This window comes from Salvelinus alpinus, chromosome 28 (assembly GCF_045679555.1).
Source record: "Salvelinus alpinus chromosome 28, SLU_Salpinus.1, whole genome shotgun sequence".
NCBI lineage: Eukaryota > Metazoa > Chordata > Actinopteri > Salmoniformes > Salmonidae > Salvelinus > Salvelinus alpinus.
The window spans coordinates 22,948,793-22,976,606 of record NC_092113.1 but is presented as its reverse complement, the minus strand read 5'-3'; the positions used below and the strand labels follow the sequence as shown (position 1 = coordinate 22,976,606).

Below are 27,814 nucleotides of genomic sequence, written 5' to 3'. Positions count from 1 at the left end.
TTTCAACAATGATTTGAACAAGATATAAGAAAATTACAATTATGAATCCAGGTTCCCAATTTAAAATTGTATTATAGTTTTGTTTCATTAACAGAATCATAATTCGATTTGAAATGTGGGGGATTCCTCTGTTACCCCATTGGCTCTTCCAGAAACACGGTAGATCAAACATGTGCTGATTGGTCACAAAGATATTAGGGGGCGGGACAAAGTGAGCCTCGCGCGCTCACCTGGAATTCAATAACGACTGCCAGTCTTTGGCACTGCTTTAGTAAAGGCTTATTGCATAGTTTCACCGAAAACCAGTATTGTATTTCAATAGGTTTGGATAATTGTGACGATAGGACGTTTCTTTGAGTGCAAACGCACTTTGTGGACAGGGAATAGTATTATTCTACTGCTCTCAGGTACGTTTCACTTTTTATACTTTCATTCTCTTTTGAAGTATTTTTCCTCTAAGTTTTTATGCTATCAAGCATGAATTGTCACATCAAATGAAATTGTATTTGTCACATGCTTCGTAAACAACAGGTGTATGTTTCGTTAGAATCCTATGCGATGTGTAGATTATACACAGTCTGAGGATACACTAGTATTGGTAATGGAACAGGAAATGTTACTGTACAGTTGTTTTTATATTATTACGACCAAAGTTCGACTATTGGCCCCGTTGTGGATGTGCCTATCTATACAGAGGCGTAAAAGAGCCTAGGCTACTATATATAATATGTTTTACACGGCTGTCATGATATCAGGGGCCTGCCATGGGATATATCTCTCTCATCAAGAAGACTGACAGACACAGATGTTCGTTCACACTGCTGTGGTCATGTTATCTTATGGTTCACTGCTATTGTTGAGACACCACCCTGGTAGACAACATAAAAGCACCGAGTTGCCATTCAGTTGGTTAATTATGGGAGAGATAGAACCAGATAGGTGTACTATGGGAAAGTGTTCCACAAGAAAGATGATTGACACAATTCAACACCATAATCACTGTTATGTCATATGGGGGCCAGACCAAAAGGCAAGCTCTAGTGTGGACTATAGATTAGTGATATGTGCCAATGCGTACTTGAGATTTCAATGTTTGCCAATCAATAAAACTATTCCCAAAGCCTGGACATTGACATTTTAATGGTGCAGACTAACTGAGTGCCAACTGCCAAGCTAAACATTAATGGAATATTTCTTCATGCATGTACTCTGTGCAGGTTGGGAGTTGCACAACATGGTGTGAATGTCTGTTATGAACCTTTATTTACTGTAAATGATTAACTAGTTCTTTACTTAACCATTACATATCCAGGTTAGTCTTTTTGAGATCAAATATATTTTTGAAGAGATACCTGGTCCAACCAAGACAGCAACAGGGGGGAACAATGTTTTTGCTCAGCCTGTCCTTCATGTCACAGGACACATACTTCACATTTCTCTCTTTGGCCTCTTTTATCGCCACAATAAGATCACTGTCACTCATTGAAATGGAACCTAAGGCAATCCCCTTCCTGAATCCCAGGGCTTTCCTGCAGTTCAAAGTGCATGGAAGAGCAGGCCAGACAGTGGACACCGTGCTACCCCTTTCATTCACACTGCACCTGATCAGATATTTCCCCTTCTGCTTTGTAATTTACCTGAAATGCACAGAGGTACAGTCTTATAAAAAAAGTTGCTATCTAGTGAACCCTTTGAAGGACCTTTTTTGGGTCGATGGATAACCCTTTTCCCCAGAGGATTCTATACTGAACAAAAATATAAACAAAACATGTAAAGTGTTGGTTTCATGAGCTTAAATAAAAGATCCCAGAAATGCTCCATATGCACGAAAAGCTTATTTCTCTCAAATTTTGTGCACAAATTTGTTACATCCCTGTTAGTGAGGATTTCTCCTTTGCCAAGCTAATCCATCCACCTGACAGGTGTGGCATATCAACAAGCTTTTTAAACAGCATGATCATTACTCAAGTGCACCTTGTGCTGGGGACAATAAAAGTCCACTCTCAAATATGCAGTTTTGTCACACAACACAATGCCAAAGATGTCTCAAGTTTTGAGGGAGCATGCAATTGGCATGCTGATGCAGGAATGTGCACCAGAGCTGTTGCCAGATAAATTAATGTTAATTGCTCTTATAAGCCGCCTCCAACGTCGTTTTAGAGGATTTGGCAGTGCGTCCAATTGGCCTCACAACCGCAAACCACGTGTATGGCATTGTGTGGGCGAGTGGTTTGCTGATGTCAACGTTGTGAACAGAGTGGCACATGGTGGCGTTTGTGGTTATGGTATGGGCAGGCATGAGCCACGGACAATGAACACAATTGCATTTTAATCTATGGCAATTTGAATGTACAGAGATACCGTGACGAGATCCTAAGGCCCATTGTCGTGCCATTCATCTGTCGCCATCACCTCATGCTTCAGCATGATAATGCACGCCCCATGTCGCAAGGATCTGTACACCATTTCTGGAAGCTGAAAATGTCCCAGTTCTTTATACTTTTAATGTCCCAGTTCTTTATATGGCCTTTATACTCACCAGACATGTCACCAATTGAGCATGTTTGGGATGTTCTGGATCAATGTGTACAACTGCGTGTTCGAGTTCCGGCCAATATCCAGCAACTTCACACAGCCATTAAAGAGGAGTGGGACAACATTCCATAGGCCACAATCAACAGCCTGATCAACTCTATGTGAAGGAGATGTGTCTTGCTGGTGACTGGTTTTCTGATCAACGCCACTACCTTTTCATTAAGGTATCTGTGACCAACAGATGCATCACTGTATTCCCAGTCATGTGAAATCCATAGATTAGGGCCGAATGAATTTATTTCAATTGACTGATTTCCTTATATGAACTGTAACTCAGTAAAAGCTTTGAAATTGTTGCATGTTGTGTTTATATTGCCCTTGACAATCAACCGCTCTCTGTCATGGATGATGTTGGCTTTCGTCGACTGGTCGAGCACCTCAAGCCCTGGTACACACTACCAAGTAGGCGCTATTTTTCAGATGTTGCCCTACCAGTACACAGTATTGTTAAAACGCACATCCCTGAGCTACTTGCTATGGGCGTCACTGCTATTAGCTTCACGACTGACATTTGGACCAGCGATGTCAGCCCCATGAGCATGCAGAGTCTGACAGCACAGTGGGTCGACGAGGATTTCATACTGAGGAAAGCCGTATTACATGCTCAAGAATGTGATGGTTCCCATACCGCTGCTGCCATTTCAATGGCATTTGAGACTTTGAAACTTTGAAACATGAACACACTAGCTAGCTCCATTCGAACAACTGACTCGAGAAATAAGCTCTTCAACTGCATCTGCAGCAGACGTGATACCCTCTGTCATGGCATTGAAGCTCCTGCTCAACAAAACTGCCGACACAGACCGTGGAGTTAACTTGCAAAAGTACTTTACAAGAGGCTGTGAACAAGCAATTCGGTGGCGTTTTCTCTGAGCCTCTTTACTGTGTCGCCACCATGCTCGATGCTAGGTACAAGGACCGCTACTTCGATGCAGACAAGAAACAGGGTTTACGTGAAATGACACAGCTGAACAAGATGGAAACGGACACAGTGACAGTGCGCATGAGGAAGAGAGGCCACGGACAGACAGAGCTGAAACTTCACTGCTTTACATGAATGATGAAATCCTGGTTGAGACTGAACAAATTAACAACGAAACAGCGCAGCAAGTAAGTGTAAGAAATATGTTTTTAATATTTTTTACTGGTAATGAGGACATACGTAAATGCCAACAAAATAACTTTTTGATCTGTGTGTGTGTTTCAACTATTTAACTGTACTAGAATGCTTAAAAGGCCGCTCAAATGTTAAATATCGGGTATCGGTATCGGCATTTTTTTGGCAAAGAAAATATTGCGTATCGGCCAAAAATGTCATATCGGTGCATCCCTAATTTAAATCACTAATACAGTCTAATCATTTATCTGTGGAGCTAAAATCCTCTGGTGACACAGAAATGTAAAGCTGTGTATCGTCTGCGTAGCAGCGAAAATCTATGTTGTACTTACTAATAAAGCTGCCAAGGGGTAACATATACCAACTGAACAGTGCCAGACCCAAAATCGGACCTTGTGGAATGCCACATGTGATATACATTTTCTGCGAGTTGTGTTCACCAAGGGTGACAAAAAAAACTCTCGACCAGTTAAATAGGTCCTAAACCAATTTAGAACTGGACCGGAGAGGCCAACCCACCTCTCCAGTCTGTCCAGAAGCACATCATGGTCAACAGTGTCGAATGCAGCACTTAAATCCAAGAGTACAAGGACAGAGCTGTTTGGCATCTGTGTTGGCTCATTTACGACTTGAACTTAGGCTGTCTCTGCTGTGGTGGCCCGAAAAACAGATTGGAATTTTTCAAAAATACAGTTGGCACTGTATTTAGCTGTTTGAAAAATCAATTTCTTGAATGGAAGGTTAGAGATTGGCCGACATTTGCTAAGAGCTGAAGAATCTAGATTCCATGTTTTAGTGCAGTGGGAAATTGCCTGTGAACAGGGAGTCATTAACAATAGCTTGCACTTCTTCAGATTTGCAATTAGAAACTGTTTTGAAGGTGGTTGGATAGGATTGAGAAGGCAGGTACAAGGCTTAACTTGGGATATCACTTTCCTGAGTATTTCTGTGTCAACCAGGGAAAATAAATCTACAGTGTCTTTGCATGGTAGGCTAGGACAAATATAATCAAACCAATATGGGTCCTCCTATGGGGACAGCCGAAGAACCCTTTTGGAATCCTTTTACTCTAAGAGTGTATGTCAGAGCATAGGGCACCAGCCAGGGCGGTTAGTTAAATGACAAAACATGTTTTCTAGGAAGCAGGCAAAGTCACATTCCTAGGTGTATTAAAGCTTTGAGGTTGGTGTAGTGAGGTTGTCTCTCCCACTACAACCCTGTAGGTGCGTAGGCTGGGACTCACTGGGAGGTGCAAGCCTGGTTGCCGTCTCTGTTCAGCTATTTTGTACTCCGTGTCCTTGACAGGAGTGGAATGTTAGCTAAATGACTGGTATCCAGACTAGGGAGGGGCAGGTTATGGGACATTTTCTCTCTGTCTTTTGCTCTTAGTATTATTATGTCTTGTTTGGGTGGGGCAGGAAGTAGGTCTAAATATGAGCACTTGTCACGTTCCTGACCTATTTCTGTTAGTTTGTTGTATGTGTTAGTTGGTCAGGACGTGAGTTTGGGTGGGCATTCTATGTTGTCTGTTTCTATGTTGGTTTAAGGGTTGCCTGGTATGGCTCTCAATTAGAGGCAGGTGTTTGGCGTTCCTCTAATTGAGAGTCATATTTAGGTAGGTTGTTTCACAGTGTTCGTTGTGGGTGGTTGTCTCCTGTGTCTGTATGTATGTTCGTGCCACACGGGACTGTAGCGGTTGTTTGTAGTCGTGTACCTGTTCGTGCGTTCTTCACGTTATATGTAAGTTCGTGTCCAGGTCTGTTTTCATCGTTTATTTGTTTTGTAGTTTATTCAAGTATAGTTCGTTTTCTGTCTACGTCGTGTTTGTTGTTTTGTCGTGTCTTAAATAAATCATGTCATCATACCTCGCTGCACATTGGTCTTCAGATCCCTCTCTCCTCCTCGTCTGAGGAGGAGGAGGATTTAGAGTATCGTTACAGCACTAGACTAAATGGGAAGGAGGGTGCCCTGGGATACTGTGTGAACTAGAAAGCCCACTATTTGTTGTTGCCAACACCGTACTGTGTGGCCTATATTGACCCACATGTTTTGCTACTGTCAACATGCCCATATTTCCATTGTTATTGACTTGCTAAAGCTGCAGGTAGACTCAGATACATGTCATTCTGAAAAGCAAAGGAGAATTCTGTTTATTGGAACCATCCAGGTGAGGGGCTGAAAGGAAAACTTTCACTTGCAACTCCCTTGTTAAATAACTTCACAGCTACAGAACAGAGCATTTTGTTCAGTTGGACCTTATGACGTCTAAATGTGACATCGTTGGGTGGGGCGATATTTGGCAATTGCTTATATTTGTGTAATCAAAATGACATAGGCCTAAGTGTCCCAACCCTAACCCCATGCAATTCAGCAGCATTGAGTGCCTTTTTGATGTCTGGGTGTTTGGAAATCGAGTTAATGATGGACCAATGACGCATTTTACAATGACTTCAATGGAAATTCACTATCATTACTGTTCCTCTCTGCTTCTGTATGTGTAATCAAATGATACAGGGTAATAAAACACAGTTGCCATTGACACTGAACCATTTGAATGTGTTGAACTACAGTATAGGCCTATGCCTGGATAAAATTAATGACAGCAAACTGAATAGTAACTGATGGTAAAATGTAATTTGATATGTTTTGTTCTAATAAAACTGCCCAAAAATCCCTGCTATGCATATTTGTCACCACTAGTACATCTACAGTATTTTAACTACAGTGTAAGCCTAGATGTCAACAGGTTGTTGGTGGCATGTTGGTGATTGGGTTCACACAGTGCCACTTGGTACGGTTTAGTAGCTTCAGTGAGTATGTGAGTATGCGGAGTATGTGGCCATATGTCTCCGCCATATGCCGAACGCTCCTTTGCAGTTTAAAGATATAGCATGACTCAAAGGCTAATAATAAGCTGTCCTTTGCTCACTGCTTGAGCTTTGTCCACGGCTTTGTCAGTGTATCCCTCTATTGGATAAGGGCACATAGAGGCTAAATAGGGAGACAGTATTGGTGATGTAATAATCCTGCCTGTAAGCTGCTGGCTGGCGAACTATTGTCCCTCCTGTACACTGATTTACTGTACTGTATTAGAGACGTGTAACAGGATGCCTGTTTGTTGTAGAACTCTACCATGATATCACTGATCAAATGTCAGTGCTAAGAAAAGACATGGTTTAAAAACATGAATAAGAGTTTGTAACATGCGTGTCCTAGTCTTTACCATGGGCTGTAATAGAGAAATACCACCATTTCCGCTAGGGAAGCTCTGCTGAATGGAGCATCATGATGATGTAATGATTTTTGCCTCGAGCGTTAAAACTTCTTCTCTCCTTCCTTCTTTTTTTCAGTTACTTCCCCATCTGGACCCATCTGTGACTTTCAGCCAATTAGCAGAGGCCCCCTGAACCCCTGGCACCTGTCCCTGTGCCATGCCGAAGAGTGACACGTGGCCGGGCGGCGTTGCCATGGAATCCTTGATCAGTATGGACAGCACTGGGAGCTGTGATAGTGTGGTTAGCATGAACTCTGGCTTTGTGAGTGCTGCCATAACCCTAGCCTTGCCCCTTTTCAAGCCAACTGTTATTAGCACTCGCTGACCAGGAAAATGTTTGAGACCATGGTTTTACCAGTTTCTAGTTTATTTAGTTGATGTGCTGCCCTGCTGCCTTTGTGGTAAACACTTAGGGATACTTTAGAAAGGATTTAAATGACAAAAGGTCAAACATTGAAGGGCCTTTCTCACTCCCATCTTAGATTCAATATTGACTATTATAAATCGGCATGTTCAATCAATCAAATATATTTTATAAAGCCCTTTGCAGATACCCAGCTTAAAACCCCATAGAGCAAGCAATGCAGATGCATAAGCACAGTGGCTAGGAAGAACTCCCTAGAACGCAGTGTACAGTAGATAGGGTTCAGAGTCACTGTCTCCCAATTATAAGAGTCAGTGAGCTGCTGGGCTTGTTTCATGTTGGGGTTGAGAGATTATAAGAGTGAGCTGCTGGGCTTGTTTCATGTTGGGGGTGAGAGATTGTAAGAGTCAGTGAGCTACTGGGCTTGTTTCATGTTGGGGGTGAGAGATTGTAAGAGTCAGTGAGCTGCTGGGCTTGTTTCATGTTGGGGGGTGAGAGATTGTAAGAGTCAGTGAGCTGCTGGGCTTGTTTCATGTTGGGGGTGAGAGATTGTAAGAGTCAGTGAGCTGCTGGGCTTGTTTCATGTTGTGGGGGAGAGATTGTAAGAGTCAGTGAGCTGCTGGGCTTGTTTCATGTTGGGGGTGAGAGATTGTAAGAGTCAGTGAGCTGCTGGGTTTGTTTCATGTTGGGGGTGAGAGATTGTAAGAGTCAGTGAGCTACTGGGCTTGTTTCATGTTGTGGGTGAGAGATTGTAAGAGTCAGTGAGCTGCTGGGCTTGTTTCATGTTGGGGGTGAGAGATTGTAAGAGTCAGTGAGCTTCTGGGCTTGTTTCATGTTGTGGGTGAGAGATTGTAAGAGTCAGTGAGCTGCTGGGCTTGTTTCATGTTGTGGGGGAGAGATTGTAAGAGTCAGTGAGCTGCTGGGCTTGTTTCATGTTGGGGGTGAGAGATTGTAAGAGTCAGTGAGCTGCTGGGCTTGTTTCATGTTGGGGGTGAGAGATTGTAAGAGTCAGTGAGCTGCTGGGCTTGTTTCATGTTGGGGGTGAGAGATTGTAAGAGTCAGTGAGCTGCTGGGTTTGTTTCATGTTGGGGTTGAGAGATTATAAGAGTGAGCTGCTGGGCTTGTTTCATGTTGGGGGTGAGAGATTGTAAGAGTGAGCTACTGGGCTTGTTTCATGTTGGGGGTGAGAGATTGTAAGAGTCAGTGAGCTGCTGGGCTTGTTTCATGTTGTGGGGGAGAGATTGTAAGAGTGAGCTACTGGGCTTGTTTCATGTTGGGGGTGAGAGATTGTAAGAGTCAGTGAGCTGCTGGGCTTGTTTCATGTTGGGGGTGAGAGATTGTAAGAGTGAGCTACTGGGCTTGTTTCATGTTGGGGGTGAGAGATTGTAAGAGTCAGTGAGCTGCTGGGCTTGTTTCATGTTGGGGGTGAGAGATTGTAAGAGTCAGTGAGCTGCTGGGCTTGTTTCATGTTGGGGGTGAGAGATTGTAAGAGTCATTGAGCTGCTGGGCTTGTTTCATGTTGGGGGTGAGAGATTGTAAGAGTCAGTGAGCTGCTGGGTTTGTTTCATGTTGGGGGTGAGAGATTGTAAGAGTCAGTGAGCTACTGGGCTTGTTTCATGTTGGGGGTGAGAGATTGTAAGAGTCAGTGAGCTGCTGGGCTTGTTTCATGTTGGGGGTGAGAGATTGTAAGAGTCAGTGAGCTGCTGGGTTTGTTTCATGTTGGGGGTGAGAGATTGTAAGAGTCAGTGAGCTACTGGGCTTGTTTCATGTTGTGGGTGAGAGATTGTAAGAGTCAGTGAGCTGCTGGGCTTGTTTCATGTTGGGGGTGAGAGATTGTAAGAGTCAGTGAGCTTCTGGGCTTGTTTCATGTTGTGGGTGAGAGATTGTAAGAGTCAGTGAGCTGCTGGGCTTGTTTCATGTTGTGGGGGAGAGATTGTAAGAGTCAGTGAGCTGCTGGGCTTGTTTCATGTTGGGGGTGAGAGATTGTAAGAGTCAGTGAGCTGCTGGGCTTGTTTCATGTTGGGGGTGAGAGATTGTAAGAGTCAGTGAGCTGCTGGGCTTGTTTCATGTTGGGGGTGAGAGATTGTACGAGTCAGTGAGCTGCTGGGTTTGTTTCATGTTGGGGTTGAGAGATTATAAGAGTGAGCTGCTGGGCTTGTTTCATGTTGGGGGTGAGAGATTGTAAGAGTGAGCTACTGGGCTTGTTTCATGTTGGGGGTGAGAGATTGTAAGAGTCAGTGAGCTGCTGGGCTTGTTTCATGTTGTGGGGGAGAGATTGTAAGAGTGAGCTACTGGGCTTGTTTCATGTTGGGGGTGAGAGATTGTAAGAGTCAGTGAGCTGCTGGGCTTGTTTCATGTTGGGGGTGAGAGATTGTAAGAGTGAGCTACTGGGCTTGTTTCATGTTGGGGGTGAGAGATTGTAAGAGTCAGTGAGCTGCTGGGCTTGTTTCATGTTGGGGGTGAGAGATTGTAAGAGTCAGTGAGCTGCTGGGCTTGTTTCATGTTGGGGGTGAGAGATTGTAAGAGTCAGTGAGCTGCTGGGCTTGTTTCATGTTGGGGGTGAGAGATTGTAAGAGTCAGTGAGCTGCTGGGATTGTTTCATGTTGTGGGGGAGAGATTGTAAGAGTGAGCTACTGGGCTTGTTTCATGTTGGGGGTGAGAGATTGTAAGAGTCAGTGAGCTGCTGGGCTTGTTTCATGTTGGGGGTGAGAGATTGTAAGAGTCAGTGAGCTGCTGGGCTTGTTTCATGTTGGGGGTGAGAGATTGTAAGAGTCAGTGAGCTGCTGGGCTTGTTTCATGTTGGGGGTGAGAGATTGTAAGAGTCAGTGAGCTGCTGGGCTTGTTTCATGTTGGGGGTGAGAAATTGTAAGAGTCAGTGAGCTGCTGGGCTTGTTTCATGTTGGGGGTGAGAGATTGTAAGAGTCAGTGAGCTACTGGGCTTGTTTCATGTTGGGGGTGAGAGATTGTAAGAGTGAGCTGCTGGGCTTGTTTCATGTTGTGGGTGAGAGATTGTAAGAGTCAGTGAGCTGCTGGGCTTGTTTCATGTTGGGGGTGAGAAATTGTAAAAGTCAGTGAGCTGCTGGGCTTGTTTCATGTTGGGGGTGAGAGATTGTAAAAGTCAGTGAGCTGCTGGGCTTGTTTCATGTTGGGGGTGAGAAATTGTAAAAGTCAGTGAGCTGCTGGGCTTGTTTTATGTTGGGGGTGAGAGATTGTAAGAGTCAGTGAGCTGCTGGGATTGTTTCATGTTGTGGGGGAGAGATTGTAAGAGTGAGCTACTGGGCTTGTTTCATGTTTGGGGTGAGAGATTGTAAGAGTCAGTGAGCTGCTGGGCTTGTTTCATATTGGGGGTGAGAGATTGTAAGAGTGAGCTGCTGGGCTTGTTTCATATTGGGGGTGAGAGATTGTAAGAGTGAGCTACTGGGCTTGTTTCATGTTGGGGGTGAGAGATTGTAAGAGTCAGTGAGCTGCTGGGCTTGTTTCATGTTGGGGGTGAGAGATTGTAAGAGTCAGTGAGCTGCTGGGCTTGTTTCATGTTGGGGGTGAGAGATTGTAAGAGTCAGTGAGCTGCTGGGCTTGTTTCATGTTGGGGGTGAGAGATTGTAAGAGTGAGCTACTGGGCTTGTTTCATGTTGGGGGTGAGAGATTGTAAGAGTCAGTGAGCTGCTGGGCTTGTTTCATGTTGGGGGTGAGAGATTGTAAGAGTCAGTGAGCTGCTGGGCTTGTTTCATGTTGGGGGTGAGAGATTGTAAGAGTCAGTGAGCTGCTGGGCTTGTTTCATGTTGGGGGTGAGAGATTGTAAGAGTCAGTGAGCTGCTGGGATTGTTTCATGTTGTGGGGGAGAGATTGTAAGAGTGAGCTACTGGGCTTGTTTCATGTTGGGGGTGAGATTGTAAGAGTCAGTGAGCTGCTGGGCTTGTTTCATGTTGGGGGTGAGAGATTGTAAGAGTCAGTGAGCTGCTGGGCTTGTTTCATGTTGGGGGTGAGAGCTTGTAAGAGTCAGTGAGCTGCTGGGCTTGTTTCATGTTGGGGGTGAGAGATTGTAAGAGTCAGTGAGCTGCTGGGCTTGTTTCATGTTGGGGGTGAGAGATTGTAAGAGTCAGTGAGCTGCTGGGCTTGTTTCATGTTGGGGGTGAGAGATTGTAAGAGTCAGTGAGCTGCTGGGCTTGTTTCATGTTTTGGGTGAGAGATTGTAAGAGTGAGCTGCTGGGCTTGTTTCATGTTGTGGGTGAGAGATTGTAAGAGTCAGTGAGCTGCTGGGCTTGTTTCATGTTGGGGGTGAAAATTATAAAAGTCAGTGGGATGCTGGGCTTGTTTCGTGTTGTGGGGGAGAGATTGTAAGAGTCAGTGAGCTGCTGGGCTTGTTTCATGTTGGGGGTGAGAGATTGTAAGAGTCAGTGAGCTGCTGGGCTTGTTTCATGTTGGGGGTGAGAGATTGTAAGAGTCAGTGAGCTGCTGGGCTTGTTTCATGTTGGGGGTGAGAGATTGTAAGAGTCAGTGAGCTGCTGGGCTTGTTTCATGTTGGGGGTGAGAGATTGTAAGAGTCAGTGAGCTGCTGGGCTTGTTTCATGTTGGGGGTGAGAGATTGTAAGAGTCAGTGAGCTGCTGGGCTTGTTTCATGTTGGGGGTGAGAGATTGTAAGCGTGAGCTACTGGGCTTGTTTCATGTTGGGGGTGAGAGATTGTAAGAGTCAGTGAGCTGCTGGGCTTGTTTCATGTTGGGGGTGAGAGATTGTAAAAGTCAGTGAGCTGCTGGGCTTGTTTCATGTTGGGGGTGAGAAATTGTAAAAGTCAGTGAGCTGCTGGGCTTGTTTTATGTTGGGGGTGAGAGATTGTAAGAGTCAGTGAGCTGCTGGGATTGTTTCATGTTGTGGGGGAGAGATTGTAAGAGTGAGCTACTGGGCTTGTTTCATGTTTGGGGTGAGAGATTGTAAGAGTCAGTGAGCTGCTGGGCTTGTTTCATGTTGGGGGTGAGAGATTGTAAGAGTCAGTGAGCTGCTGGGCTTGTTTCATGTTGGGGGTGAGAAATTGTAAAAGTCAGTGAGCTGCTGGGCTTGTTTCATGTTGGGGGTGAGAGATTGTAAGAGTGAGCTACTGGGCTTGTTTCATGTTGGGGGTGAGAGATTGTAAGAGTCAGTGAGCTACTGGGCTTGTTTCATGTTGGGGGTGAGAGATTGTAAGAGTCAGTGAGCTGCTGGGCTTGTTTCATGTTGGGGGTGAGAGATTGTAAGAGTCAGTGAGCTGCTGGGCTTGTTTCATGTTGGGGGTGAGAGATTGTAAGAGTCAGTGAGCTGCTGGGCTTGTTTCATGTTGTGGGTGAGAGATTGTAAGAGTGAGCTGCTGGGCTTGTTTCATGTTGGGGGTGAGAATTATAAAAGTCAGTGGGATGCTGGGCTTGTTTCATGTTGTGGGGGAGAGATTGTAAGAGTCAGTGAGCTGCTGGGCTTGTTTCATGTTGGGGGTGAGAGATTGTAAGAGTCAGTGAGCTGCTGGGCTTGTTTCATGTTGGGGGTGAGAGATTGTAAGAGTCAGTGAGCTGCTGGGCTTGTTTCATGTTGGGGGTGAGAGATTGTAAGAGTCAGTGAGCTGCTGGGCTTGTTTCATGTTGGGGGTGAGAGATTGTAAGAGTCAGTGAGCTGCTGGGCTTGTTTCATGTTGGGGGTGAGAGATTGTAAGAGTCAGTGAGCTGCTGGGCTTGTTTCATGTTGGGGGTGAGAGATTGTAAGAGTCAGTGAGCTGCTGGGCTTGTTTCATGTTGGGGGTGAGAGATTGTAAGAGTCAGTGAGCTGCTGGGCTTGTTTCATGTTGGGGGTGAGAGATTGTAAGAGTCAGTGAGCTGCTGGGCTTGTTTCATGTTGGGGGTGAGAGATTGTAAGAGTGAGTTGCTGGGCTTGTTTCATGTTGTGGGTGAGAGATTGTAAGAGTCAGTGAGCTGCTGGGCTTGTTTCATGTTGTGGGTGAGAGATTGTAAGAGTGAGCTGCTGGGCTTGTTTCATGTTGGGGGTGAGAATTATAAAAGTCAGTGGGATGCTGGGCTTGTTTCATGTTGTGGGGGAGAGATTGTAAGAGTCAGTGAGCTGCTGGGCTTGTTTCATGTTGGGGGTGAGAGATTGTAGGAGTTAGTGAGCTGCTGGGCTTGTTTCATGTTGGGGGTGAGAGATTGTAAGAGTCAGTGAGCTGCTGGGCTTGTTTCATGTTGGGGGTGAGAGATTGTAAAAGTCAGTGAGCTGCTGGGCTTGTTTCATGTTGGGGGTGAGAAATTGTAAAAGTCAGTGAGCTGCTGGGCTTGTTTCATGTTGGGGGTGAGAGATTGTAAAAGTCAGTGAGCTGCTGGGCTTGTTTCATGTTGGGGGTGAGAGATTGTAAGAGTGAGCTACTGGGCTTGTTTCATGTTGGGAGTGAGAGATTGTAAGAGTCAGTGAGCTACTGGGCTTGTTTCATGTTGTGGGGGAGAGATTGTAAGAGTGAGCTACTGGGCTTGTTTCATGTTTGGGGTGAGAGATTGTAAGAGTCAGTGAGCTGCTGGGCTTGTTTCATGTTGAGGGTGAGAGATTGTAAGAGTCAGTGAGCTGCTGGGCTTGTTTCATGTTGGGGGTGAGAGATTGTAAAAGTTAGTGAGCTGCTGGGCTTGTTTCATGTTGTGGGTGAGAGATTGTAAGAGTGAGCTACTGGGCTTGTTTCATGTTGGGGGTGAGAGATTGTAAGAGTCAGTGAGCTGCTGGGCTTGTTTCATGTTGTAGGGGAGAGATTGTAAGAGTGAGCTACTGGGCTTGTTTCATGTTGGGGGTGAGAGATTGTAAGAGTCAGTGAGCTGCTGGGCTTGTTTCATGTTGGGGGTGAGAGATTGTAAGAGTCAGTGAGCTGCTGGGCTTGTTTCATGTTGGGGGGTGAGAGATTGTAAGAGTCAGTGAGCTGCTGGGATTGTTTCATGTTGTGGGGGAGAGATTGTGAGAGTGGGCTACTGGGCTTGTTTCATGTTGGGGGTGAGAGATTGTAAGAGTCAGTGAGCTGCTGGGCTTGTTTCATGTTGGGGGTGAGAGATTGTAAGAGTCAGTGAGCTGCTGGGCTTGTTTCATGTTGGGGGTGAGAGATTGTAAGAGTCAGTGAGCTGCTGGGCTTGTTTAATGTTGGGGGTGAGAGATTGTAAGAGTCAGTGAGCTGCTGGGCTTGTTTCATGTTGGGGGTGAGAGATTGTAAGAGTCAGTGAGCTGCTGGGCTTGTTTCATGTTGGGGGTGAGATATTGTAAGTGTGAGCTGCTGGGCTTGTTTCATGTTGTGGGTGAGAGATTGTAAGAGTCAGTGAGCTGCTGGGCTTGTTTCATGTTGGGGGTGAGAGATTGTAAGAGTGAGCTGCTGGGCTTGTTTCATGTTGGGGGTGAGAATTATAAAAGTCAGTGGGATCCTGGGCTTGTTTCATGTTGGGGGTGAGAGATTGTAAGAGTCAGTGAGCTGCTGGGCTTGTTTCATGTTGGGGGTGAGAGATTGTAAGAGTCAGTGAGCTGCTGGGCTTGTTTCATGTTGGGGGTGAGAGATTGTAAGAGTCAGTGAGCTGCTGGGCTTGTTTCATGTTGGGGGTGAGAGATTGTAAGAGTCAGTGAGCTGCTGGGCTTGTTTCATGTTGGGGGTGAGAGATTGTAAGAGTCAGTGAGCTGCTGGGCTTGTTTCATGTTGGGGGTGAGAGATTGTAAGAGTGAGCTGCTGGGCTTGTTTCATGTTGTGGGTGAGAGATTGTAAGAGTCAGTGAGCTGCTGGGCTTGTTTCATGTTGGGGGTGAGAGATTGTAAGAGTGAGCTGCTGGGCTTGTTTCATGTTGGGGGTGAGAATTATAAAAGTCAGTGGGATGCTGGGCTTGTTTCATGTTGTGGGGGAGAGATTGTAAGAGTCAGTGAGCTGCTGGGCTTGTTTCATGTTGGGGGTGAGAGATTGTAAGAGTCAGTGAGCTGCTAGGCTTGTTTCATGTTGGGGGTGAGAATTATAAAAGTCAGTGGGATGCTGGGCTTGTTTCATGTTGGGATGAGAGATTCAGATGTTTGTTCAGAGAGAGAGAAATAGAGAGAGAGAAATAAGAGAGAGAGAGAGACCGCTTTGAGGATGATCAGAACCTAGTCTGTTTAGTTCAGAGCTGTTCAGAGGCCCCTCACTGAAATCCACTGCAATACATTCCTCCGGCAATGCAGTATAGGATACAAGCTAGCCAGGAGCAGTGCTGTGGTAAATTGTCTTTCCATCGGTGTTGTGTGAAAAGGTAAATGTCATTTTGATCATCTCTGTGTCTCCAGTCTCACTGGGCCTCAATGTAATGTTCAGCCTAGCTGAAAGCAACAGAGAGACTGAATAAACACTGACTATTAACAACTGAAAATCCAGGCAAAATAGTTTGAAGGCCTCACCTAACAATTTACAAGGATATAGTGTACACAGACATTCCTGGCACACATCTCCACATAGCTATGTAATCTTGATTAAAGAGGAGCACTTGATTGCATTGGTATCTTTATTGTGAATCTGTTTGTTCTCTACATTTGCAGTTTGTCTACGTTTCCGTGTTTCTTCTTTGTGTTAATTACGTGTGTGTGGCGTGGGGGGGGCAGAGTGATGACAGTCTGGAGCACCTCTCTGCTGAGGAGCGGGCGTGCCTCATGTTTCTGGAGTCCACCATTGAGTCCCTGGAGATGGAGGAGGACAGTGGCCTGTCAAATGATGAACCAGACCTCAGCAACCTGGCAGCCAAACCTGGCCACCTCTCTATGGGACAGACCAGACTGGAGGGTGAGTATCACCAAAAATTGTTTGTTCATATCTATGTTGTTGTTTTATCAGGAATTTATCATGCAGGAGACTAACAAATGTTTCCAGGTTTTGGGTCATGATTGTGCGAGCCAAGCTTAGGAACTTGTGGGAATTTGACAGTAAAATAATTGCTTTTTCTGCTTGCCTTCTAGATGTATCAGAAATCCAGCATGCTGACTCAGGAAGGGATCAGAAGTCATTTCTGAACTGCATAGTGCCTACACCACTAAGAATGGCAAATAGCCTTGCCAGTATCCAGCTCAAAGCCCCAGCTTCTGCCACCCAGTCCACTGCTGCAGCTGCAGCAGTTGAGCCCAGAGCCCCAGCCCCAATAGTAGCAACCCAGCTCAATACCCCAGGGGCATTTACTGATCTCAAACCTCCAGGGGTAGTCACTGAACCCACCGTCTCAGAGGTAGTCACAGACCGTAAAGCTCCAGAGATAGCAACTGTGCCTAAGTCCCCAGAGTTGATTACTGACATCAAATCTCCTGGGTTGGACACTATTACAAAAGCTCTGGAGTTGTCCACTGAGTCTAAAACTCCAGAGTTAGCTGCAGACCCAAAAGCTTCTGCCTCGGACACGACCCCTTCCTCAGCCACCTCAGATAATTCTGTGGACAACATGCCTAAAGGAGTCTCTGTAGACAGCAAGTCTGCAAAACGTCAATCTAAGGTTCACTCTGAGCTGGATCTGAAGCTGATTCCCCCTCCCTCAGACTTCAGGGATGATGAGCCAGAGGAGGAGAGTGAACCTCCAGTGCCTGCAGAACTCAGAGTTCCACTAACCTACAGTGAGCTGGAGCAACCACGCAGGAGAGCTCCACCAGCCTCGCCTGGAGCCCAACAGGTACCACCTTCTAAACCTGTTGATCTGCCTGTACCTGTTAGTACCAACTCACCACCCTCCCACTCAGAGGCCCTAACCATCCCCACTCCTGAGGCCCTGGAAACAAAGAACCCACCTGCCGTGGCCCCTAAACCCAAGAGGCTTCCCTCCAACATCATCCAGAAGTCCCAGAAGTCAGATAGTCACCCAGGCTCCCCTCTCCCCTTGCCCTTTGACAGGTTGATCATTGACCCCCAGAAGGTGCGTTTGGAGGCCCTACGGAAGCTCGGGCTCCTGAAGGGCGAGGATGGAGACTCAGGCCCTGTAGTTTCACCCAAATCCCGGAAGTCATGGGCACCCACTCCCTCTCCTCGCAGCCCAGCTGCCACCCAGACCCAAGCCCCAGCCCAAATCCCTACTACTTCCCCAGCCACTACCCCTGGCCCAGTCCCAGCCACTATCCATACCCCAATCCCAGTGCCTGCTGCAGTTGCTGTCCCAGCTACCACAGTACAAGCCCGAGCCACTACCCTTGCTCCACTTCCAGCCCCAATCCAATTCAGTGACAATGCCAAAGCTCTGCTCTCACCCCTTGCAACCCCTCCTTCACCACCCAAGCATATTCCCCCTCCCATAAGGGTCAAATCAGCCACTCTGGAGCGCTCCAGCATGGGCCAGAGAAGCTACATGGCCAGCAATGCCTCCCTCAGGGCAAACCAGGCTCCCAGTGTCCCTTTGTCCCCCAGAGACCAGCGTAACTCTAGACCACGCCCGGCCTCGCTAGGAACTGGGAAAGACTTCATGAATGTTCAAGGTGAGGTCTGCCACCCCCAACCAGGTCATGGGGAGTCTCAGAACAAGCTGCCCCGCTCCCATGGTATCAGTGTGCTGATCTGCCCCAACAGCAAGAGTGGAGAAGACCGACGAGAGGCCTTGAAGAAGCTAGGACTGCTGAGCGACTGAGGGAAGGGAGAGGGGAAATGAAACTGCACCATTATGGAATCCATATGAGGGGTGAGGTCTGAGGAGGAGGAATGTCCTTAATAGGGATTCTGTATAACTAAGCCCTCTATATTTTAGTCACTGGGACACTGAAACTTATAGGAAGATTACTCTCTCCTAAGGCCTTCTTTGAAGCAACATGCAGAGAGCACTATTTGTTTGATGAAGGATTGCTTGGCTTTACAGAAACCTGTATATTTATAGAGGGGAGTGTCTTTTTGCCTTCTTGCTGCACAGAAATGCTGTATGTACCCTAAGACTGGCTTTCATGAATAACATGATTACAGTATCATACTACTATGAGATACTACTCTAACTACAGTTTGCAGTACAGTATGTACATTCCTCGTGAAATTTGTTAGGCTGTTTGTGAATCTAATTTGACATTCAGTAATTTGATCATTGTCTATTTTCTAAATAAAATATTATACACTTTATGTAAGGATGTTTGTGTGTCATTAACTCGTTCATAATATATACAAAAATATGTGGACACCCCTTCAAATTAGTGGATTTGGCTATTTCAGCCACACCATTTTCTGTTGACAGGTGTATAATATCGAACACACAGCCATGCAATCTCCATAGACAAACGTTGGCAGTAGAATGGTCTTACTGAAGATCTCAGTGACTTTCAACGTAATAGGATGCAACCTTTCTAACAAGTCAGTTCGTCAAATTTCTGCCCTGCTAGAGCTGTCCCGGTCAACTGTAAGTGCTGTTATTGTGAAGTGGAAATGTCTAGGAGCAACAACGGCTCAGATGCAAAGTGGTAGGTCAAACAAGCTCACAGAACGGGACCACGAGTGTGTCTCTCCTCGGTTGCAACACTCACTACCGAGTTCCAAACTGTCTCTGGAAGCAACGTCAGCACAATAACTATTCGTCAGGAGCTTCATTAAATGAGTTTCCATGGCCGAGCGGCCGCACACAAGCCTAAGATCACCATGCGCAATGCCAAGTGTCGGCTTGAGTGGCCAGCCGCCATTGGACTCTGGAGCAGTGGAAACACATTCTCTGGGGTGATGAATCACTCGTCACCATCTGGCAGTCCGACGGACAAATCTGGGTTTGGCGGATGCCAGGAGATTGCTACTTGCCTGAATGCATAGTGCCTACTGTAAAGTTTGGTTGAGGAGGAATAATGGTCTGGAGCTGTTTTTCATGGTTCGGGCTAGGACCCTTAGTTCCAGTAAAGGGAAATCTTAAACCTACAGCATACAATGACATTCTAGACGATTATGTGCTTCCAACTTTGTGGCAACAGTTTGGGGAAGGCCCTTTCCTGTTTCAGCACGACAATTCCCCTGTGCGCAAAGCGAGGTCCATACAGAAATGGTTTGTCGAGATCAGTCTGGAAGAACTTAACTGGCCTCAACCCCATCGAACAGCTTTGGGATGAATTGGAAAGCTGACTGCTATCCAGGGCTAATCGCCCAACATCAGTGCCCGACCTCACTAATGCTCTTGTGGCTGAATGAAACCAGGTCTCCGCAGCGATATTTGAACATCTAGTGGAAAGCCTTCCCAGGAGAGTACAGGTTGTTATAGCAGCAAAGGGGGACCAACTCCATATTATTGCCCATGATTTTGGAATGAGATGTTCGACAAGCAAGTGTCCACATACTTTTAGTTATGTAGTGTATGTCGTGCTCTTATGAAGAACAATGCACAACCCTTTGTGCAGTGTTTACAAATGAAGAAGAAACCTGATGGTATTTTTACAGTTAGTGATATGCCTTTATAACTTCTCCTTTCACATTTCCTTTGACAGGAACATTGACAGCATTGGTTGGACTTCATTTCCTAAAGTTCCTCTAATTCCTACATTTTTTGGAACCATGCCAACCAGTGAAAAAATGATCTGATTTGCTCATATTATTTTGTTTGGTGTAGTGATTGGCAGTTGTAAAGGAACCAAATTATGAGGTAGAGAAAATGTACTACTACATAGCCTACAGTACAGTGGATAGAAGCTTCAGTAGCCAGCCAGTCAGTGATAGAAATCTGAAATGTGGTTTGTGTGGTTTTAGGTGTGACGCACATCAAAACCCATTATACAAACTGGTTGTTGAGCAGCAATATAGGTCTGTCAGTGGTTAGCAGATGATTGAAATACTGTTTGTCTAGTTGAGATAGAGAGCTGGTTCCTCTTTTCTGGTTCCTAAAATTGTATCCCCTTTTAAAATACCATCAGGTTGGGTTCATATGGTTTCTAATCATTGTCTGTCAAAATGCATCATACTCAAGTCAAAATGATGAAGTATAGCATTTAGAATAAGTGGCTCATTAAGGCCTAGATTTAATCAGATCAAGCATTAACCGGCAATAGTCTACACCCGCATAGCTGATGTTTTGGCGGTGTCGGGGGTAACGGTTGGAGCTGTCAAATTGGTGAGCAGTTGTTCTTGACCATTGTCACGAAGCCACACCCGTCCCACTCGTGTTAGAAGTTTACAGTGAGAAACTAGGCTAAATAGAAATAATGTCGCTCAAATTGTAAAATTATTAAACAAAATAATGAGGATTCTATTAGCCTAATTGAAGTGTAGATTATATCTCACATTCCAGTGTTAGAACTTGTAAACAAGGCTGCATATGATATATATTAATGCGACTCCGTGCATCCAATGGCAATGTCCGCTTTAGATACAATGCCCGGAGCTCCTTGTGGATTTGACAGCTCTAATGCAGTTCCACCTCCGACACCATGAAAACATCAGCTATGCAGATGTTGGCTAAAGCGGATCTGACTGAAACGGGTGTTCCCAATGGCAGGACTTACTAAACCATGTCAATGGTTTGTTTTGGAAAGAGAGAATAGACCTTGATACCCTTTGTATATGACCTCTTCAATTTAGACAACACTTTAACGTTATGAGTGGGGTATAATGCTTTTAATATAATGAAATGGTTGGTCCAATGAATTTTAGTTGTGAAACAAAAGGTGACTTGATTTGATTTGATTTGACTTGTAGGCTACAGATGGAACAGCACATTGTTGATACGGGCCCTTCAAAGTAGAGGAATGTTATATCTGTTTATCTGTCAGCTGCATTGGGCTTTGCCTACTGTGAGTGTCCCCAATACAGGCCCTGGTTTGTCATGTCAACATGTATACGGTCAACAAATTGGTGTCACAGCTGCAGTGTCAGCAGTTTTATCTGATGACACAAAAGTGGAGGAACCTGTTAATTAGCTCATATTAACCCTTGTGTGCTGCAACAACCTTTCTATTCTATTGATCACTGTTTAACCCTTGTGTAGCCTCAACATTCTGTCTACTCCCCTTGTCCTAAGGGTCAACAATTACCCGCCTTCACTAAACCCCTAAAATACAGCAGATAGATTGAATTTTAAACCCCAAATCTATTTTGCATGAAGAAACAACTGTCATTCATCACAAATTTTGTGAATATCTGGGTTTTCCCTCTTCACAATGCAGAAAGACTGCATTTAATCAGTGGACACCACTCGTTTTTATTACAACACACCTGTCATAATTGTTTTCTTTACTAAAGTAGAGGTTTATTATTATTATTATTGCTAAAGGTACTGCAAAGGTGTAAACATACATTTTTTAGCATGAGATAGCACTAGTATAAGCTAAGAAAGTAGCAGAAATGTGCAGAAAGTAATTTTGAATGCATTTTATTGAAGGGAAACAATAACAGTCTTGAACGTTTTTGGCAACATAGTGATATACTCTTATATACTGTACAATGAGGAATTCAACTACAAAGTACTAGTCTTCTCCCATTTTTTAACCATTGCCCCCACCCACAAGGTGTATAAACAACAACAATAAATACAAATAAAATAAGATAATAGATACAAAACAAAAACGTGAAGAATATAAATCAATCAACTCTAATTAGCACATGTAGGACAGTATGCAAGTGTGTGTGCATGGACTTTGCAGATGTATTTCTCACATGTGCAGCACATAGTATTTGTTTTACAGTCCTTCTTTGGGGGGCAGAATTGGCATCTCCTCCTCTTGCTTACCCCAGCTGCAGCCTCAGGTGGGTCAGGACAAGATTCAGCCCCCTGAACAGCTTTCACAAGCGCTGCAGAGGCTGCTGTGCGGGGGAGGCGCTCCCTTCTTTGAATGTGTGGGGTTACAAGTGCCTTTCCCAGCTGCTCCAGGAACACCCTCCTCTTGTTCCGGTTATCAGGCATCCAGGTAGGGTTGATCTTGTTCCATATCACGAAGGCATTGTATGAGGACACATCAATGATGTTATGGAAGATGACCAGGGGCCAGCTGGCAGTCATCCTCCTGCAGCTGTAGGTTCCAATCACCTTGTCCAGGTTGTCCACACCTCCTTTGTTGTGGTTGTAGTCCAGGATAATGGCTGGCTTCCTGTCCTCACGATCACTGATCTCAGCTGTTTTGTGCGGTTTGCTCAGGAGGACCACATTCTTGTTCCTCTTTGGGGGGTAAGAAACTAAAGTGGTGGTGGGGGTGAAGGCAAACTTTGATGAGAAGGCCTATCTCCCCCTTGTTGTGAGGAGTGCAGAGGGGAGCTCAGGCTTGTTCTTTCTAACTGTGCCAATCATCGATGATCTTCCTCTTCAGGAGCTACTGGCTAAGTTCATAAGAGGTGAAGAAATTGTCACACGTGACATTGTGCCTCCTCAGTCCATCTGTCACATCAAGCACAACCCGCATCCCCTGGTTCTTCTCCGGGCCTCCACTGGTAGGCTTCCCTGTGTAGACTTGCATCTTCCAAGCGTAGCTGGATTATGCGTCACAGGCCACCCATATCTTGATGCCATACTTTGCTGTTACTTCAGGCCCAGGGTAGTAGAGCAGATGCTCCACCCACTTCTCCCAGACCTCTCTTATGGCCGCCAGTTTGTCTCTCACACGTCTTGCAGGTCTTTACTCACGGTTATCAAATCGTAGCATTCTTGAGAAAGTGTGAATGACTTTCAGTGTCATCATGGCACGTAAAATCGCCCTTCCATTCTCTGCATCCCAGAGACTACATGAAGCCTCGCCTCGGGACCTATACACACCCGCTAAGATTAGCAGCCCTATGTAGGCACGCAGGTCAAAATCTGATCTACGACCTGTTGGGCACTGAAACATGCACTCATGGCTTCAGCAAAGAGAGAACTTGGGGGACTGTCATCTGCAGCACCTTTATAGCCTCTGACTGCGTTCCCCATTAGTAAACAATGCTTTCAAGAAAGGTTTATTTTGTCTGAAATTTTGTTTATTTTGTCTGAATTTTTTTAATTTTTGTCTGTGAACTTGAGTCATGTGTGGGGTCGTGGGGTCGTGGAGGGGAGATGCTGCACATGCACAAGAACGTTTTAGTTTTGTCGGAGTTCAATCAGTAGCACACAATCTCAATTTCTCATTGTGTGTGTGTGTCTTTGTGGTTTTTGTGGTGTGTAAATGATTTTATAACTACCGGGTCAAAAATGACCCTAAGACAATCTTTGTACCCTGGTGGTGTACAGCTTTCATGGAAATATGAACAAAGGTGATGTTTCACTTTTTCTAATGTTGGGGTCACTCTAGGAAAGTCAGCAAATTTCAAGTTGAAAAAAGATCATTTAAGGGGCTTTCTCTGCTGTTAAACATAGTGACGGGTAATTTTTTTACCTTTAAGACAACACAAGGGTTAGTATGACTTGATTTAATATTTTATCATTTAGAGACATTATACATGGTTTAAAAACGTGTACTTCTACAGCACTGGATATAATCTCAGCACAGTTTTGGATTAAATTGATGCTCGAATGATTTTGTCTGTTTCCATTCCAGTTTCAAGGGTGAGTCAGAAAGACCTGTACACAAACCTAATACACAAACTAGTACCTGACACACCCCTTATCTGCTCTAATTGTTTTTAAGAGGTGGTTATTGTCTAGCCCCGTTTATACCTGGTGCTAACATGGGTACTTTGTCCTGATCTTGTGTACATTCTGATTGTGCCCACATTTCCAGAAATGTGTTGTCTACACAGTATTTTAAACGTATGTTATCTGTCCACTGTGTCTGTATTGTGACCAGATATCCTGGTACCTTCCTTTAGGCACATTATTTCACAGCTTTTCTTTCAAAATAAGATATGCTATTTTTTGTAAGACACATATTGATGTAATCAGTCAATGCAGCAACCTGTCAATGACTTTAGAGGGTGGAATAATTATGATTTAAATGGTTTCTCTGTCCAGAGATGTCTATACAAGGCATGTTTGACTACCTCCGGAGGTGGGCAGGAGGATCTGATCACAATCAGATCACAATGTGTCTTTTGATTGTCTACACGTGTCTGAATGTGGGCACATTCAGAATGTGGACAAGATCAGGACAAAGGATGCAAGTTAGAACCAAGTATAAACAGGGATTCTGAGATGTCCTCCTTAGTCTCATAAACATATTTAAAGAAAAGGGATACTTTGACATCAAATAATATTAGAAATTAAACTCAATTACAGTATGTTTATTTTGATAAGTGTTTTTGACAGAAACAAGCTCATAATCTTGTTTCATTTCATCTCTGTACATACTTAAATGTATTTTTTATTTTTACAGTTGATAAAGTTACATGCACGTGTGCATCTTCATCTTCATGGGTTGAATACAGTAGGCGAGCATTTAGAGAACAAACGAGAGCTACAAGAAATGTAAGAACAGCAATTCCATTCATTTAAAAAGACAATACAAAATCCAGACATTTTTACATGAGCAATAACAATTTTCAAGTGCAAATACCATTATCAACTCTGTGATACATCATAACAAACTCATGTAAAAAAAAAAAAACTCAACCATCTGATGTGTTCAGGCTGCAGGGACAGAGGGATGAAGAGAGTGAGTTGGGACAGGTGGAAACAGTGAGCGCTATGGACTGTTGCTATTGACATCGAAATGTTGGGATTTAAAAAAAACAGGGTGGTATAAATACTAATGGCAACTTTAAAACAAACATTCAAAAGAATACAGATATGGCAGATATTCTGTGATGTGTATTTAAACAGTTCTTTCTGACTATGAGGTCTGCATGGCTAGGCCACGCTTGTCTTGCAATTTAGCAATGTGGTCAAAATCCAGAAGCACCTGTGCTTACAACTATCTAAAGGTATTGTACAATAGCTTTTACCATTTACACTGCTTATTTTCTCTTTTATTTACAAAAATAAATCTAAAATAAAATAAAAACAGAGTTTCCAAGGGAAATCCATTATATTTAAGAGCAGTAGCTAACATGTTGATTCTTCTTCAACAAAGGTTTGAGTGTATTAGGATTACTTGTTATCATTGTCATTTGTTTTTACATTGTAATAGTATTGCATTGATCAACTATATTAATTTTTCAACATTATTGTAGTGGGATGCTGAATATAAAGTAACTTCATTCAAACCCCTAACGCCAGTCACAATTTTTTTTTTAATTAGTCCAAGAAAAGACAATCATTTGTTATGTTTTGACAAATATTAACATTGTTTTTTAGTATTTCTTTGGACACAGAGAGAGGAGTAGCACAATGGAGACTTCATTCATTGCACTACAACAAAGGTAGGATGACAGGCTCTAGATCTAGTGCACAAGATAATAACTAGGCTTTTGCCGAGCGGACAGTCTTTGGAAGAGCTGGTCTTATTGGGACAGAATCTGACGTGGGTGTTTGGGAAAAAGGGGGCTGGGGGGGAGGTGGGGGTGGGGTCTTTGGATTAGGGAGAGGGTGAAGAGGACATGGAAAGAAAATAGTTTGGGGATCCTGCTCAAGTTTATTTCGATTAAAAAGGATTCAAACCGTGTCAAAAAAAAATTCATTATATACTAGATTGAAAGAAAAACTTTACAATCAGTTGGTAATGGATGGAGAGGCAAATGTGATATGTCTTTCAACTTACATGAGGACAGGCGGTAGAATTGTATTTATACTTATGATGCATCTCTCTGAACACAACATTCTTTTATATTAATGCAATGGACTATTAGTGTGATGCGAGCACAGAAAGAGGACTTGAAATTGAAGAATTAAAGTGACCTTTTTAAAAGAAGCAGCAAACGTATGTCCCTCATAGACATTTCTCTATCTCTCTCTCACAGAGTTGTGTCCAATAAAGACATTTTCTGTATCACAGAACCTTGTCCTTTAATTAAGATGTATCTCTGTTTCACTCACCAGTCATGGACCATAGAGACATTTATCTGTCTCTCCCTCAACAGTCATGGAACATAGAGACATTTCTCTGTCTCTCCCTCAACAGTCATGGAACATAGAGACATTTCTCTGTCTCTCCCTCAACAGTCATGGAACATAGAGACATTTCTCTGTCTCTCTCCTCACCAGTCATGGACCATTGAGACATTATTCTGTCTCTCCCTCACCAGTCATGGACCATAGAGACATTATTCTGTCTTTCTCCTGTGATTCTCACAAATCTAGTTTTATATTTCTTTTCCATAATGTCCATCACCTTCTGGAAAAAAAACTATAAACTACAATTTATACACTTTGTTAAGTTAACTTGGATATAGACTAACAGAAAATATCTGTAGGTAGGTAACAGACAGTTATACAATCTGGACAGAAGAAAAAAACATAGAATAACTGTTTTAACAGTAATACCTTAACAAGAAGTTGCTCTAAGAGCTCAGATATAGTAAGGCTTTGAATGTTGTGGAATGTAACAATGACATGAAACTGACAGGTCCTTCTCCTTGAGGATTGCTTATGGAGGATATAGATATACAAAAGGTTATTCATTTATCAAAACAGACTCATCCTGACATGGTAAGAGTTAAAGCTGGAATTCAAGTGAAAGACTATTTATTAAAGCACGTTTACGATAACCCTGTTCCAGCTCAAAATATTATATTGCCCTTATATCCTTCTTCCTGTTTGACATAAATGCCTCTACCGTTGTCCATTTAGTCAACAAACAGACAACATGTGTCATCTGAAATGCACACATATCCTTCTAATTATGGATTGCTGTGAAAATGACAGACAAGGCCATCTATGCTATATGATAATAGAAACAAGAATGACAACAGCAACAAACAAAAAAATAGAATGACACAAACATATTGGAGTTGTGATAAATATTCAGAAAGAAGAGATGGGCAAGAAAGCCTGTACTGTACTTTGACTCAAGTTGGTTGGCTTCAGATACTGCATGGTTTTGGAGAAATTAAAAGGGCATACAACTAAATACTGCAAAACAGATTGAGTATGAGACTGCATAGTGAAGTGTGTCGTCAAAGCCTACAGTATGAAAAAATAGAAGAAAAAAATAGTTATTTTTGTCAACTTGTTAGAAGTCCTGTGAGAGTTCGTTGTTTGGCCTGTTAGAGGGGGGCGGGATCTGGTCCTTCAGGGGCGGGGTTTGATGTGGTGACTACTTATATGGTCGCAAGAAGGCGGAGACTTTGCTGCTTATGAGGCGCAAGAAGGAGCGCGGCAGCATCTCGCTGAACTCCCGAGTGGTGTACTTGAAGTAGTTGTTTGGGTGGGCCAGCACGTCGAAGAGAGTTTTAATCAGCTTTTTATCCTGATAGGAAGAAGAGAACAACACAGCACACTTTAATGACAAGTATTCAAGTATACAAAAGTATTCAGACAATACCTGGCTTGAACATGAACATGACCCACTGAGGGATGCAGTAGTATGTATCTTAGCAGCAGACACTAACCTTTAGAATTTCTTGATGGTTTTCAGAGGCATAGAGTCTTCCATCTCTGACAATGTCCTCTACAAGCTGTTCATAATCCTCTGTGAATCCACAAAAACACATGATACAGTAAACACCTCAGAATCTGAAGACTTGCCCCCTCTGTTTCCTCAGTGGGTGTCTGTGTGGTGGGTGAGAGT

At 44.1% G+C, this 27,814-nt stretch overlaps 2 protein-coding genes across 5 annotated transcripts in view; one reads left to right on the top strand and one right to left on the bottom strand.

Annotated features, from left to right (window-relative positions):
• Positions 1–256: 256 nt before the first annotated feature.
• On the top strand, positions 257–18,074 carry LOC139557432 (specifically androgen-regulated gene protein-like). Its single transcript, XM_071372232.1, has 4 exons — positions 257–407; positions 7,063–7,248; positions 15,938–16,115; positions 16,289–18,074. The coding sequence occupies exons 2-4, from the start codon at positions 7,144–7,146 to the stop codon at positions 17,926–17,928; spliced, it is 1,923 nt and encodes a 640-aa protein (XP_071228333.1). The 5' UTR covers positions 257–407; positions 7,063–7,143; the 3' UTR covers positions 17,929–18,074.
• A 6,342-nt stretch (positions 18,075–24,416) lies between these two features.
• LOC139557431 (signal peptide, CUB and EGF-like domain-containing protein 3) overlaps positions 24,417–27,814 on the bottom strand; it is a 121,257-nt gene continuing 117,859 nt past the window's right edge. For all 4 annotated transcript variants that reach the window (XM_071372227.1, XM_071372228.1, XM_071372230.1 and 1 more), the window contains 2 exons: positions 27,636–27,715; positions 24,417–27,493 (listed from right to left, as the gene is read on the bottom strand). In XM_071372227.1, the coding sequence (XP_071228328.1) occupies positions 27,341–27,493; positions 27,636–27,715 (233 nt within the window). In that variant the 3' untranslated portion in view covers positions 24,417–27,340. The remainder of the gene's footprint in view (positions 27,494–27,635; positions 27,716–27,814) is intronic.